This window comes from Petaurus breviceps, unplaced genomic scaffold (genome assembly GCF_028583685.1).
Source record: "Petaurus breviceps papuanus isolate PSGF00001 unplaced genomic scaffold, PetGlider_PUasm1.0 90823, whole genome shotgun sequence".
NCBI lineage: Eukaryota > Metazoa > Chordata > Mammalia > Diprotodontia > Petauridae > Petaurus > Petaurus breviceps.
Genome location: NW_027187352.1, coordinates 15,695,211 through 15,709,644, shown reverse-complemented (window position 1 = coordinate 15,709,644; position 14,434 = coordinate 15,695,211). Strand labels below are relative to the sequence as shown.

Below are 14,434 nucleotides of genomic sequence, written 5' to 3'. Positions count from 1 at the left end.
GAATTCTATGTAGCCTTTGTTTTCTATTAAGTCACAGTGGGAAAGGTCTAAAATTATTTCACAATCCTAATGAACAAGAAGACTCAGGAAGGTTTCACATCTGAGGCTAATGACAAACCACTTTTTAAACTGCATGTAAAACATGCAGCAAGTTGGGGGTTTGTTACTGATACAAGAAAAACTGGATCAAGCAGCAGGCTGAGTCATGTAAGTCAGGTTGAACTTGACACTGGCAACCACGATTTGATTTGCACCGAAGATGCTCTTCATGGGATGGACATTCCGTCGAGCTGCTTTTTTTCCTTTGACATGCACAAACCACTGAATCTAAATTTGTGCACAGTCAGTGTGGTGATGTTGATACTGTTAGGGCTTCCAATGCAAAAGAATTGCTGTTGCCCAAGTTCAATTGCAATGCCTACCCATTCATTCATTGGCTTTTTAGAAGGCACAGCAAACTTCCAGAAAGCATCAGCAGGTACACAGACTTGTTGAGGAGCATTAGAGGAAGGCAAACCATACAAATTGTGTGTTGATTATACTCCTCACTTCCATAGGGTTCCCCCACGGTTAAAAACCTTAAGTTATTCCCATTTACCACCACCTTACCCCACCTCCAAAGTGTCCAAGTTTTCTCAAACCCCCAGCACCCTTTCCCCTAGCTAAGCATAGCTAGGGTAGGGGTCACAACTGTCGAACACAATGCCACTTTATTTCACAAAACCAACTGCCCATACAAGTGTGTGGAAGTGCTCTTGCTTTATATATATAAAAATATATTTAATACCTGTACAACTAAATTTGGCTAAAGAAACTGAATAACCTTGCATGGAATGTTTCCTTACAGTCCTAACTGGATACTTTTTTTTAAGGTCCACAAGGCCACTACTTTGGTAAACCATAGCCAAGTATCAAACATGTCAAATACTTTTATGGATGTCTTTACCCTTAAAAGGTATTGCTATACCATTTTAATTGTTTTCATAAGGTGGTGGAGAGGCCTGAGATAATTTTTTAAAAACCACAATCTGTCCAGAATGCTACTTCTATTGTTGTGTATGTACGTAGTATACAAAGTAGGTGGAGTCTTTATGTAACAAACACAGTCAAGAGTCATTTGTAGTTAAGGCTGTCTCATGGCAGGGGTCAAAGTATATGTGAAAACTGAATTTCAAGTTTAGTAGTTCTGTGATTCTACAAAATAAGGGCACAAAACTCCCTTGGGGCAAAACCAAGTCACTTTGATTCTAAAATGTTAAATCACCCACCCCTCCCCTCACCCTCAACCGTCCCACCCCTCACTAAGAGGGATATTGTGGCAGAATGAAGACCTTACATCTTTTCCTCAAACTGGCTTTAATTGGGAAAAGTGTGGCAAACTCACAGCTCTCATATCAGCACACAGCACAAGATGTCTCTGTTCATCTATTTTACCACTGTGTATTTGTCCACAAATTAGATGTTTTTAATGTGGTTACTATTTGGGGGGATTAATTTTCCAGTTCTTGAAGGTGTTCCGGATTCATCGAAACCATTCTTTAAGTGTCAACTTGAGCTACAAAATCAGGCTATTTGGAAAGTAAAATTGACAGATCACTTAAAAAAAAAAAACACAAAGCAAGCTAAGGTTTCAGTAATTAAAAAGAGCATTCAAATCCGAGTTAATTGCTATGTCTTCAACAAGGCTAAAATATTTTAGTCTTCAAGTCCCATGGTGTCTGTGATAAAGAAAGGAATTCCATTAACTAAGGGAATTTTAACCTATCTACAATGTTTTTGTATTTTCAAACCTTCCTATTTTAATTTTGTGCTTTAAAAAGGCCAAAGAAAACACAAAGGCTATCCACATGAAAACAAAATTTCAGACCCTGAAATACTTGTATTTAGCTGTCAAACTGTAAGCATGTTGGGCCTTCTTTTTTTCAAAAAATGCTCACTGCTTTCTTGTCCCCTCTAAATTAAGGGCTGAAAAGGGCCATCTGAAAGTGTAGCACCAAACACTTATAGTTGCTGTAAAGATTGGAACCTAAAGGAAGAACAACCCCAAGTCATGGAATTTAAAGAACTTTGTTTTAAACACACAACCACACATTTAAAAGCCTTGAAAACAGATTCTACACCTTACAGTGGTAAATAAAAAAGACAAATACATATTTTATATGTTTTATTCACAAAATTTATAATACCAGTCACACATTTCAAAACCATTTATTTAAAAAAAGTCAGACCACTCATTTTACACTAGACAGAAACCGTCTCTAGACAATCTTTTGGTGGTGGTTGTTAAAGTGGCCTTTTAAAGGATTTCTCTCTACTGAGAGGAGAGCTCATCCTGTATAACGGTACTCGCTAACATTAACTAGGAAAAACTAAACCATAAATACAGGGTTTAAAAATTACTTTTAAAACTCACACTGGGAGGTTATGTTATCGCTCACTTTTGTAATATCTAAATTTAACAGTAACTACTTAAATGACATCACTCAAGCCTCTTCCCACTCCCACCAATGAGGTCCACAGAATAGGAAGACTATAGCCAAATAAAGTGGCACAAAGAATCACTTCCGTAGATAGGTGAATAAATGTAAACCTTCAGTTAAGGAAGAGGAAAAAGAACCAGGAACTACACTTTTTAGGAACACTGTATAACAAGACATCTATTAAGTTCTGTTCTTTCCCCTCCCCCCTACAATTAGGATCCCAAAAACTTGGGTAAAGGTTGTTTTCCCATTTCTCATAATCTGTGGATATCTTAAACTCTCCAATAGGAGAGATGAGTGCCAAAAGGTTTTCTCTAGCCACCCCCACCCCAATATGGGGTTGACGGGTGTGAGCAGCTGCCTGGCTGGCAGGGAGTGGATCCTCCTCTCTTCCCCTTCGCATCATGTGCCTCTCAGGCGCCATGTTGGGCTCTTACAAGCGGCTGCTCCACTCGGGGGACCAAGTGCCCTAAGACCCCCCCCATTCCCTCCCACCAGCTCACTCCCAAGTCCCTTTTCACCTCCTCCCAGGTCCCAAAACACCATTACCAGAAAGGGGGGGATAGTGTGGCGGGATGGGAGATGAACCCACTCCCACTGCATAAGGCTAAATGTTGCATTTTTAGCTCTTAGTTTCCCAGCGTGAAGTGGTATTGCCCCACCCCCACCCCACCCCGACCAAGGTCCATCCGAGAGATAGATGTATAGAATAGGAGAGGTCTGAATGGGGTGCTGGTAAGCGGAAGTGGGGCTCCACCCTCCCCCCGCCCGCCACCCCCCTCCCTTCCCCAGGGACAGGCCCCGCCATGCTGCGTGTATGAGCCTGAGCGGAGGTGGGGTGGAGGGGGAAGAGACTGTCCCCCTTGGATCAGAGTGGGACCTGGGATGAGGCAGACACTAGTATTAGGGTATTAGAAGAATAGGAGGCTGCGGGGTGTATAAAAACCTTGGCGGTTTGGGCCTCGATGAGGGAGACGATCTCCTTGGCGAAAGGCAGGTTCTCCTCAGCCAGAATGGTCAGCATATTGATGTGCGGTTTACTGTTGAAGGTCAGGTCTTCCAGGGACGACTGATAATCCCGACAGGCGTCCTCCCGGGCCCCCACGGTACCGGCCTCGGCCGGCGCCGGCTCCGACATCGCGCCGCGGCCCCCCTCCGAGATCCGCCGCAGCTGTCGCCGCCGCCGCCCGCTACCCCGCCTCCCTCGCGACTCCTCTTCCTCCTCTCGACGGGTCACTCGCGGCTCCGGCTTTACCACATGCTGACCACGGAGGGGGGGGTTGGGGACGACACCGGGAGGGAGCCTCGGGTGGGAACCGCCGCCGTCGCACGGGGTGGGGGAGGGGGTTTCTGCCTAGTTCACTCGCCGCCGCTGCTCCTTCTTTCTCCACAGACACAAAATGGCGGCGGCTGTGGCAGCTCCAGCTCCGAAAATGTCTCTGTTCCCAACCGCTGCGTCGTGCGAAATGAGCGAGGGGGAGGGGAGACGCTCAGAAAGGGGGCGGGCTCCTACAAGATGCCTAGTTCTGATTGGATAATCCTCGAGAACGACAGAAAGTACCCCTCCCCCCACAAGACGTCGTCGCACCGCCTTCTTCCTCGGCACTGCCAGCCTCTAGCAGAGGCTTTCGCAACTCCGACCATCGAGGTGGAGTCTAAAAGAAATCTCTTCTCATTGGTCCGTTTGTACGAGACTGTTCGGTCATTTGTTACCATAACAACCCATTCAGAGAGGCCCATTCGCCCCTCGAGGGGCCAACCCAGTATCCTCACCTAACCAGTTTGAGTAGCTGTGTGGCCGAATCCAGGCCCTCTTTCCCTCCCCTTTCCACAGCCTGCTCTGGCACCAACAGTGATTCATCCATCAACCCTCCCCTTCAGCTTGAGGAAAGTCATAGCTTGTTGCAGGGTGGGGGAAAAGAGGAGGGTGTTTTCTCGTCCCGGGCAGCTGGCTCAGTCCACGCTCCTCACGTCTCAGGTGCACCGAGGCTGCAGGTCCAGATTGCAATGACGGTTGCAGCCAGTGCAGCAGTGCCGCCCCCGCGCCCTCCCGGGAGCACTCCCTGTTGGAGATGTTTCTCGCTCCCCAGTAGCCTCCCACCGAATAGAAAAAGGGGGAAAAAAAAAAAAGCAAAGAACCCGCCTAACGTGGCCGGTGCTGCTGAGTCCCAGGGGGCCGGTCGGCAGCTGAGGAGCACAACTTAACCCTGGTGGGAGTCTGTCCAGTTCCAAGGGCAACCAAGCTGCCCCCTCGCGATTGGCATCGAACTCCCGGGGCCAACGGCTTTCGTCACAGTTTACCCCGCTCGGAGGGAAGCAGTCACGAGGGCTTTCTTATCTGCTCTGAGTGAAAATGGGGGAGAGGGGGAGGGAATTAATGTTCATTTATTGGTTCACGCGTGCCCGGACCTTGGGGGCTCCTAGGCCTAGCCTCCACGCCTCTACGTACGGTTCATTAATTGTTGGGCGTCAGCTATAGAAAATAGAACAGAGCCCTCCAAACTTTCAGGCCCCTGGAATGCTGTCTAACAGGAGACCAAGAAGCATTGTTTTTTTCTCCAAGACAGATGTTTCCCTGAGTTTGGTCCGCGAGGAAAAGTCTCATTCCCCCTGTTAATTCCCTCTCCAGGGTTAATTGCCAGTAGCAAGCTTCAAAGTTTCCCTTCTTAAGCTACAGTTCTGTGCAGTAAAAGCTACTTTGTTGTTTCCCTGAGCAAATGAAGCATTTCATCATGAGCGTTTCCTATATTTTTATTTTCCCCTTCCTTTTCATAGCTCGGGAAACTGAAACCAAAGGATGAGAAAAAAAGGGGGGGGGGGGGAAGCTGACTTGTCACTCACTGAAGGTAAAAATACGATTGGATAGTAAGTGAAGCTCTGATCTCTGTAGTTGTTGGGTCACCGTGACTGGAGTATCAGACCATTCGGCTGGAGTCTATAGTCAAACCGAAATTCCAGGTTTCCACTACGTTCCTTATATTGTCACCTCTTTATTCTAAAGGTGAATGTGTTTTGACATCTGTACTTTATCCTTTGTGGTCCTTTATAAACATGTAAGTGAAAAGTAGACATCTAAAAAGAAAAATAGTTTTCAAAGGCCTAGAAAGTTGGCCACCCAGCAAGAGATGGGTTTGGTTGTATTGTTTTGTTTTGTTTTGGCTACAGAAACTCTATGGACCAGAAGGGCTTCCACCTGTAAACAGCACAATATCCTTCCCCCCAAGAAAATGTAAGTAGAATGTAAACTCCTTAAGAGTAGGGACTATTAATATGTGGGAGTTGTTTTGTGTTTGTATTTCCAACATGTAGCAAAGTACTTTACGTTTAGGTGTGTAAAGATGTATTAAAATCCTTAAATTTTTAAGTACTGTCGAAATGATACTAGCTCTTACTACCTTTACAAGCCTATTGTTGGAATGAGTAACCATTCCTGCTTGTGGGGAGGGTGTGTATGATGAAAATCATTCTTATTAAAATTCAATCTATATGTATGTGAATCATTGCATTTAAACAAAGAAATCACAAATTCACTTCATATAACTTATTATAGTGTACTTAAGGTAATTTCATATAGTTATATATTCATTAAATAATATGAATTACCAATTTTCAGATTGTGAATAGAGTTTTGATAAAGTAAAAATTTTTTTCAGCGGTAGCTAGTAGATATTATCTTTTCATTTTCCCTCTACATTGCTGCCCTTTATTCACTTCCCTTCAACTCACTTTAACTCACTGATACATTAATAGACACTTTTCTCCTAAGTCACTTCCTGGTACAGGGCTGTTAAGTTGGGTGCTAAAGGGAGCTCAGAGAAACAAAAAAAAAGGCCTCATTGTAAAGACTGGAGGAAAGTAGAATCATTATGTTGACTCCCAAAAGTTCTAACAATCCAGAAAATCTGGGAAGTGGGTTCTATGTAAAGGCAACCTGATCTAAACATCCTGGTATTTACAAAGCAAGCTTTTAGTTTTATGTCAAAACAGCTTGCTATTTTGATGGGTAGCCACATTTTCTCCCCAGGAAACTTATACCCTATCTCTAGAGGCAATTCAGTAACAATGTTTCCTAGCTATGTTTAATGTGTCTAAAAAATCTTTTATGTAAATAATTCTTTTTGAAAATGTTTTCCTATGTCTTTCCAGCAATGTTGTTTGTGATTTCGCTTGGTAATTGTATCTTAGGATGTCATCTGTGAGAGGGATCTTATCCAGCCCAAATTTATAGATGAAGAAACTAAGGTCACTGAGAGGTTCATTGTCTAGCCTAGAATTACGCAGGCTATAATCAGTCAAATAAAGTTAACAAGCATTCACTTACTAAACATTAGAGATACAAAAAAAAAAAAAAATCCACCACCACCAACAAACCAAAACCTAATCCCTGCCTTCAAGGAGCTCACCAATTCTAAGCAGTAGAATCACCATAGGAGCCCCAGTTCTACAACTTCAAATCCAAAGTCTTTCTAACTCCAAATCCAGAGCTTCTACCCACTGTACCACCTTGATTTCTAGAAAAGTACTAGACTCAAGAAAAACTTTAGTCTATTTCTTGCCCCCTCCCCAAATACTTACTGTTGGCTATTGAAATTAAATCACTTAACCCCTCTCCTCTGAGCTTGCTTTCTCCATCTGTAATTTGGTAATAATAATTACGTCTACCTTACAGGTATGTTGTAACATTTCAAAAGTGGGTTAAATGCAAAATTCTTTATAAACCTTAAAATACTACATGTAGAAACTATTACTCTTAAGAGGGAGAAAGAAGTTGGAGGAGGAGATGATAATGTCAGTTTTAGACATATTGAATTTTGAACAGCCAGTATGACATCCAAGAAGATATATCTAAGAGGAAGTTGGAAACATAAAACTAAAGCTCTGAAAAGAGATGTATAGAGAGACAAATTTGGGGATCATCTTCATAATGGTAATAATAGACAGCATCCTTGTCATTAAAATCACTACCAATTGTTAGGGAACAGAGAGAAATCAAGGAAAAGGGCCTAGGACAAAACTATTTAAGGAATAGCGAAATTTAATGGGGCAAAGGGAGGTTGAGGAACTAGCATAGAGACAGAAGAGTCAGGAGAGATATAAGAGAAGAATCATGAGGCTTCAACATCAAACATCATGGAAACCAAAGGAGGAAACAACATAAAGTAGATGGTTCACAGTGTCAGTCATAATTATGATCATAGATACAAATCAAGAAGGGACTTCAACAGCTATCTAGTCTAATCCCCTCATTTTGTATTAAAGGAATGCTTATTTTGCCTTTTATAAGTCACATGCCCAATAAGCTCTTGAGTATGGGAGTCACTATTTAAAAAAAACAAACTCTTAAATCCATACAATTGTTCCATGCAAATGAGTACATAGGAATAAAGTACCAAATTGATCTATGCCCTTTGGATCAGGTTTATTTTCATTGTTGGCCTTTTTATATGCAAAAGAACTACTCAAGCCTAGTCAAAGTTTACAATATGAAATTAATTTACTCAAAGTTTTGAGTAAATTACCAAATTACAAAATGTTCCCACTCAAAAATAAATGATACTCCTTTATCCACAGGTATAATTGTAGTATAAATGAGACATACTCTTAGATCTCATTGTCTCTGTTCCCTACCTGTTAACATCCTGAAATTTTGCCAACTTACTGTCACTTACACTGCCATTCACTTTCTATGCCAAATACATTGATTTCTGGCTATTTTATTAAATTCTTCCTATTATCTTTAATTGTTTAAGCATACATTTGCCTCAGAGGTATGACTATAAGCTCCCAGAAGGCAGAGATTGAATTGTAGAGCTAAATTTGTCAGTAAGTGCTTAATAAAGAGTTACTACATTGAAGTGAGTGGGGGGGATATATACATATGTGTGTGTGTATATATATACATATATATTTATACACACACACACACATCTTTGCAATGATAACACCACTCTTTTTGTCTTTTTGCTAAAGTAGCCAACATATATAAATCATCATCATAAAACAACTCTCAATTGAAATACTTATTTACACCCAGCCTGGGCCTTCTTTGAAAAGAACCTAGCCAATTTTTCTGAGGTTCTGGCTGGTCAAGAAAAAAAATGTATTGATACCACCTGTACTTGACTTATAAATCTGTGAATTTTACTTCCATAAAGACTGGTTATTTTTTATTTAACAAGACTATGTAATTATATAAATTTTTAAAATGCTCACTTTACAAGGAAAAAAAACAAATCAGTTGAGGTTGCACTAATACTCAGTAGCTCTTAAAATACTCATTTAAAATTTGTCAGTGAGTATATTTAATGTCAATCACTAAACATTTAAGTACCTATTATGTACCACGTATAGTGCTAAATGCTGGATATACAAAGAGGCAAAAGACAGTCCCTGCCTTCAAGGAGCTTACAATCTAAAGAGAGAAACTACATGCAAACAAATATTTGCAAAGCAAGCTATATACAAGATATATAGGAACTAATTAATAGAGGGAAGGTACTGGAATTAAGAGGAGTTGGGTAAGGCTTTTAGTAGAAGGTAGAATTTTGGTTGGAATTTAAAGGAAGCCAGGGAGGTTGATAGAGTAGAGGGAGAGCATTTCAGGTTTGGGGGACAGAGACAATGCCCCAAGCTGAAAGACTAGTAGCTAGGAGGCCATGGTCACTATTTCAAAGAGTACCTGTTGGGAAGTCAAGTATAAAAAGACTAGAAAGGTAGGAGGGGGCTAGATTAGGAAGGGCTTTGAATACCAAATAACTCTGGGAGGCAATAAGAAGCCACTGTAGTTTACTGCAGAGAGAGGGAAACAAGACCAGACCTACATTTTAGTAAAATCACTTTAGTGGCTGAATGGTGGATGAATCAGAGTGGGAAGAGACCTGAAGCAGGTAGACCCATCTGTAGGCTATTGCAGTAAGCCAGATATGAAGTGATAAGGGCCTGCACTAGAGTGGTAGCAGTGTCAGAGGATATGAGAGACCATATTCGAGAGATGTTGCAAAGGTGAAATCTATAGATCTTTGCAATAAATTGGGTATGGGCGCAGAGTTAAGAGACAGGAATCTCAGGGTGATTTCTAGGTTGTGAGCCTGAGAGATTGAGTACGATTAGCCCACAGACCAGGCCCAAGTGATTTATGCCAAGGGGATATTATTTCCAGTAATTATTTCCTATAATTTCATTTGTCTATGGAACTCTTAGTGGGGAAATTCCCTTTACCAATGCATATTAGAGAGTTTTATGGGCCACTACCATATCTCTTCACATGTTGTCTTCCATTAGAGTGTAAGCTCCTTAAGGGCAGATACTCTCTTGCTTTCATATCTTCATTGCTTAATATAATGTCTGGCATAGAGTAAGTGATTTAATAAATGCTCTGTTATTCATTCATTCACTAAGTGATATTTACCCAGAGTCACACAGGTAGTCAATCTTGAGTCAGAGGCAAGGATAAAACTCAGGTCTCTTAGACTCACAAATCAGCCCTTTATCTAGTATGCAACATTGCCTCTTTGTAATTATATACATTTGCCTCTTGGGAATCACTATGGCTTAGCAGGAACGTGAGTTGATTTGTATAGTATAATTATATATTATAACATATATTTATTTCTATACTATTGCATGCCACTGACAGCCACAATGGCAATTACCAAATAAGTAAACCATTCCATAATAATTTATAGTGATATTTCATATTTGAATAACACTTTAGAATTTGCAAAAGGGTTTTCATATAGATAAAGATATTTTATTCATATATACATATACATATATATGTATATGTGTATATATATATATCACAATAGCTCCAAGTCTTTTTTTACTTTTTTTTACGAAACAGATGAGTTTAAAAATTAAGTAATGTGAGGCTACCTGGCACAGTGAAGGTATGCTGGACTTGGAATTAGGAAACTCTAGATTCAGACTCCTGCCTCTGACATTTAACAATATGTGTGACCCTGGACAAGACATTTAATATCTTTGTCTCAGTTTCTTCATCTGTAAAAGAAAGAGCATAACAGTGCCTATTCTACAGAGTTGCTGATAGTGTCAAATGAGATTGTTTGTAAAACACTTTACATGCCAACCTTAAATCTATATATAAATGTCAGATAACTTATGAGTACTAAAGCAAAAACAAGAATCTCAATTTTTTAACAGATACCAAGGTCATCATGCTGCTTCCCTTGCTATTGGAGGAAGTTTTCTATAATAGAGAGAGAGTTAGATTTGTACTCAGAGGAGCTTCATTCAAATCTTGGTTCTACTACTTACTATACACCTGACCTTGGGCCAGTCATTTAAACTCCTTTCAGATTCAGTTTCCCAAATACTGAAGTAGACTAGATCAGAGGTCACCCATGCAACTGACCTGCAATACTCCTGAGTGTGCCAGAACCAGATTAAACTTTAATTGGGAAATATTTAACAAAATAAATGAAAATACAATAAAACACAGATATTATATTTAAAACCAAGTCAGTCTGCTATCCACAGAGATCTTTATGTATGGATTAGTGGCTCCCTTTTTAAATTAAATTTGTGTTTCTAATGAATTCAACACTATTGTACCAGGTGATCTCAAAAGTCCCTTACATTCCATCTTTAAATCTGTGAATTTATAAGCCATTTTTGCAAACACATGTTACTGGATCTGCTTAACAGATGTGCAGCAAACATGGCATGCAAGGTAAATTAACGATAGTAATGATAATAGCTACCATTTATATAATACTTTAAGGTTTGTAGCATGTTACTTTTGAAGGACTCCTGACCAAAAAAAAATGAGCACTGTTCCACTTGTAATAAAAATTTATAACATAGATAAAACATTTAAATCATTTATTTAAAAAAATCATACTTATGATTACCCTATGGCCTCTGCTTCGTCTCCCCAGCCAGCTTCTAGACATTGTAAACATGGCATCTCAACTGTGCTGACTCCAAAACTGTCTTCACTTATGTTTTCAGCTATTGGCCCTAATTCACCAGAATTTCTACTGAAAAATACTTTTCTGACCCCAACTATATCATGCCAAAAGAAAAACTGCCATACCTGCCTTTACTCCACATTTTATAACTTAAGTAAATTTCAGAGTTATGTTATATTGTTTTAACTTGTAATCTAGAAGCATGTAGAATTGGAAATTTATCTTAATCCAACCTCCTCTTTCCCTAATTGTGAGGAAAGTAAGGCCCAGGGAAGGCAAGTAGCTTGCCTTTGGTCATGCAGGTAGTAACTAGCAGATCCCAAAATCTAAATTAGATCATCTGACTCCAGGTACCAATACAGGGGCTTTTCCACTGTATAATACTTACTAGTAGAAAACTTGGTGGTTATAGCAGTAGAGGGGTAGGGAGTAGGTGGGTAGAATGTATGACATTAGAATTAACAGAACTTTGCCTTCTTGACTAGCATGGCCTTAGTGCCTAAGCTCCTGTCCTGGCCCTTTTTCAATTTTACAAAGTATTCTGTAGTATTTCCTTTGAGCTACTCCCCAATTCCTACTCATAGGTTTGCAGGTTGGGTTACCAAGGAGCAACTATCTCAGGTTCTAGGAGAAACCCTGTAGTCTGTGATTTGGCTCACAAGCCCCCACCAATGTGCTTCCAATCAATAATCAACAATGATACACAATTAGCTCTTAGCTAAGGCATTTATTAATGTAATATAGTAAGAAAAGTTGCTACAAAACATTCCTTCTGTAAATTTGGGAATCACTGTCCCACAAATATGTACAATATCCAAACTTAAACCAATGGTAGTAAGCCGTTTATATAAGGTAAATGTGTGTGGCAAAGGCAGCTCAGCTCCTAGTTGGTCAAGGCCTGGAATTCCTTTCTCTTTTCATAGTATCTTCATGCAGTTACAGTTGTGTGCAAAATACTGAACAAGTTGCTCGGTTGGAGTCTCAACTCCTTTCCATAGCTGAACTCTCAACTTCTAGGACTGGTTATCTCTTGAGTCTTTTTCTCTGCTTCCAGAGTTCATTTTCCTTAACAGTCTTTCTAGAATATGTGTCTTTGCTCAAAGCTGATGACATTGTCTCCTATTGATCCAGTAGTTCCCCTTTCATAAATACATACAACATACATATATACATACATACATACATACACCAGAAGGGGTGGTAATTCATGCAGGATTTAGTTATTTAAAGCCTTTAGTAGTATGGCTAATTTGTTTACTAAACTAATGCAGTTATAATTTCCTTTTTGACTCAGAGAAGTGTTAGCATCTCACAAAGGGATCACAGGATGCTCTACTTGTTAATATATTAAAAGCTCTTGATTTATATAAATTATATAGCTAAAGGGGGATGGAATCATATCTTCCTATATTATAGTTAAAATAAGTCCTTTAAGGGGTGGCCAGGTGGCTCATCGAGTAAGAGCACCGGCTCCAGTCTTGGGATGACCTGGAGATCAAATCCTGGGCTCAGACACTCAGCAACACACCCAGAAATAACTGGCTGTGTAACCTTGAGCAAGTTACTTAACCCCGATTGCTAAAAAAAATCAAATCAAATAAAATAAGTCCTTTAAAATTAGTACATACTAAACATTCCTCACATTTTCAGAAAGAACTTGTATAATACCTAAATAACTTAGGCAAGTAACATTTTCCAATCCAATTTAACAAGCATGTATTAGATAATGCAAGATAGTTTTAAAGGCTGTGGATAAAAAGGCAAAATGAAAATATCTCCTATCCTCAAGGAACTTACATTCTACTGTGTTTCTATTTTCACTTTTGTATTCTTAATGCTTTTTTCTATAGCTAGAATTTGAAAATTAAAGGGGAACATCCACCAATTAGAAGTTATTACATCATCCTCAGTTACAATGCATGTCTCTCAGTAAGAGACCAATGTATGTGTCTCACAAAAATTAGACAGAGTCCATCTCCAGCTCTAATGGAGAAGGTCCATTCCAGTGTATCAGATCTTTCCCATGACAGCACATGGATCACAGGATCATAGATTTATAGCTGAAAAAGATATTAGGGTCCTGCAAGTCTAACCCCTCATCTCACAAATGAGAAAACTAAGGGACAGAGTATAGAATTTGATGTTTCAAACTGTCCTAAATGTAAATCCAATGTCCTATCCATTATGCCTTATCATCTCCAGTAGAATTGGAGTAATCATGGCATTAATGGAAGTAATATGCTATACCTTGGGATGCTGCAGCAGCTCCTAGTTGTTCACTGTTATGTATTTGTTGGGTGGTTATTTCCCATAAAGTCCTGCTCCCCTGCTTCATGTTGGCATAGATGTGACTCTGGGTTCTCAAAGGCTATGCCAGTGAAATGCATGTATATTCTACCAAGCTGGAAAGGCTTTTGAATACAGTCTTGACAACAGACTCTATCTACTCGCCAAGGACAATCCTAGCTAAATTCAGAAACGTTAATTACCAGTTCACTGACTACTTAATAATTAATCCCTTAGCCATGACAACACATGAAACAAAGAAAAAATGCAAAATGTTCATCAACTGTATTTGCAGCCCATCTGTTTCTACAGCACTGGTGGTAGAGTGATTGTGGCAGAGGATTCTAAGAATCTCAGTTTTTAAAACCAGCTTTTTAAAAAATTTCCTTTATTTTTACAAAGCATTTAGTATCCCCACACTACCTCCTCCTAATTGAACACTAAAAAAGGAGGAAAAAAGAAAACCTTCACAACAAATATCCAGTAGTCCAACAAACATATTTCCACATTTACGATATCCAAAGATTTATGTCTTATTCTGCATCTCATTCCATCATCTCTTTGACATGAGATGGGTAGTATGTTTTATATTGAATCCTCTGATTCATGGTTCATCATTGCACTGATCGAGTTCTAAAGTTGAACCTCACCTCTGAATTGATCAAGGGAGGGGAATATATACATACACCACACACACACACACACACACACACACACACACACACACACACACAC

The 14,434-nt window shown here is 39.9% G+C and overlaps 1 protein-coding gene across 1 annotated transcript in view; it reads right to left on the bottom strand.

The window, feature by feature from the left end:
• Positions 1-3,672, bottom strand: part of PCF11 (PCF11 cleavage and polyadenylation factor subunit) — a 32,036-nt gene extending 28,364 nt beyond the window's left edge. Inside the window, exon 1 of the mRNA XM_069070954.1 lies at positions 3,427-3,672. Within this exon, the coding sequence (XP_068927055.1) occupies positions 3,427-3,618 (192 nt within the window). The 5' untranslated portion in view covers positions 3,619-3,672. The remainder of the gene's footprint in view (positions 1-3,426) is intronic.
• Positions 3,673-14,434: the final 10,762 nt, after the last annotated feature.